Here is a 1,759-nt window from a genome sequence, read left to right on the forward strand (position 1 = left end):
GTCCTGATTTATGTGATACAAATGAAATTTCAAAAGTCAATGAATTTTTTATAAGTTTTTTTTGAAAATTAACTTGTTATTTATTGTGATTTATAATATATTTACGTAAAACATACTCTAAATAAAAATAATTAGCAACTTAAAATATATAAAAACATACTAAAAAATTGATTAACTTCAAAATTCATATGTACCACATAAATTAAAACAGAAACAATAACATATATTAGGCCCCGTGCTGGCACGGGGTCCTATATCTAGTTTTAGAGAAATGAAAGTGGGTCAAATTGTATGTCCCAAAAGAAATGAGGGGCAAAATTAATACTTAGGATGTATGGGTCTATGTGGAGGTGAGAGTTGTTTGGTGCTTATGTGGCATCGACGTGGAGTCCATGTGGCGTTCACGTGGCGTCCACATGGCACTTAACACACCTCTGTTAATAGTAAGGGTATTTGTGACCCAATACTTTAACGGTAAGGTTATTTTTGTAGTCCAGAATATAGTTTAAGGGTATATGTGAGCTATTTCCGATAGTTTAGGGGTATTTTTGAGCCTTTTCCGTTAAAAAAAAACTATAAAAAGTCTGTTATATTCCTTTAGGCTATTACGTGTTTTTTTTTTTTTTGGATTATTAATTGCTAATTAATATTGGGCTATATGTTGCCAATTGTATATAGTAGTTGTATGTCTGTGTCAATTCCTCAAATAACAGCTCTGACTGTGGCCATTTTAACAACAGGCCCAAGCCCAATCTTAAATTCTTTACATATAAACCAGAAAATAACGAAATGACCCCAAAGGACTTGGTATTTTCAGTTTGCTCCTCCATAAAAACGCTCTCTTAGTTCCAAAGCAACTCGAATGGCAAAAACAATGGATGTAGCAATTCCTTCGCGTGGAGTATTTGCTCTTCTTCTATGGCTCCTCGTCACATTAACCTCCCTAGCCCGCGCTGATGAACTTTCTTTAGGTAACTTTCTCTTAAATTCTAGGGTTCTGAAATATTCTTTCATCTTTATCTTTTCTTTCACGACTTAAGCTAAAGTTTCGGAAGAAATTATGAAGTATGTTAAGAATAGTGAGTTTTTTGATACTTAAAGATTCTTGCTTTAGGCTTGTAGTCCTTGTAAATTACTACAATTACAGAAACTATGCCTCAACCCCGCGTGCGGGATCACAGTGGGTATATTGTTGTTGTTATTGTAATTCTAAGAAGGGCTTACTGCTTTTAACGTTGAAGTTGCTATAATTTGATGGTGTAATTTGAAACTGTATTTGAGTTTTGATGGGTTAAAGTAGAAAAAGATAAATCTGTTTGTTACTTTGCTTGTTGTTTGTCAAAACTGTGATATTGAGAAGATACATTATTTTTTAAAAAAAAAAAGTAAGGTAATGTTTTATGTATGAATGACCAGCAACAAGGATGTACTGGAGCGAGCATTGAGAAAATTACAAGCACCTGTTGGTTATAACAGAGTATGCTTGTTTGGATATCAAGCATGCCTAACCCAGGATAACTTCGTATGTGTTCGGTAGGAAGGAAATTGTTTTCCAACAAAACATTTTCTAGGAAAATAAGTGGTTTCTTATTTATTTTCTTGTATTTGGTATCTAAGTAAAGAATATTATCCTAAAATTATTTGTATATGTCTAAGACAAAATTATGAGGATGGAGTGGGGAAAGGAGGTAGGGGGACCAGGGAGTGGGCTGGGGCTGGGGCTGGAGTAGGTGGTGGGGTTGTGGGTGGGGGTTGAGGT

General features: G+C 34.6%; 1 protein-coding gene across 1 annotated transcript in view; it reads left to right on the forward strand.

Annotated features, from left to right (window-relative positions):
* The first annotated feature begins 791 nt into the window (after window positions 1-791).
* Window positions 792-1,759, forward strand: part of LOC102586574 (uncharacterized) — a 9,385-nt gene continuing 8,417 nt past the window's right edge. Inside the window, exon 1 of the mRNA XM_006364343.2 lies at window positions 792-971. Coding sequence (XP_006364405.1) covers window positions 863-971 — 109 coding nt within the window. The 5' untranslated portion in view covers window positions 792-862. The remainder of the gene's footprint in view (window positions 972-1,759) is intronic.

This window comes from Solanum tuberosum, unplaced genomic scaffold (genome assembly GCF_000226075.1).
Source record: "Solanum tuberosum cultivar DM 1-3 516 R44 unplaced genomic scaffold, SolTub_3.0 scf00490, whole genome shotgun sequence".
Taxonomy (NCBI): domain Eukaryota; kingdom Viridiplantae; phylum Streptophyta; class Magnoliopsida; order Solanales; family Solanaceae; genus Solanum; species Solanum tuberosum.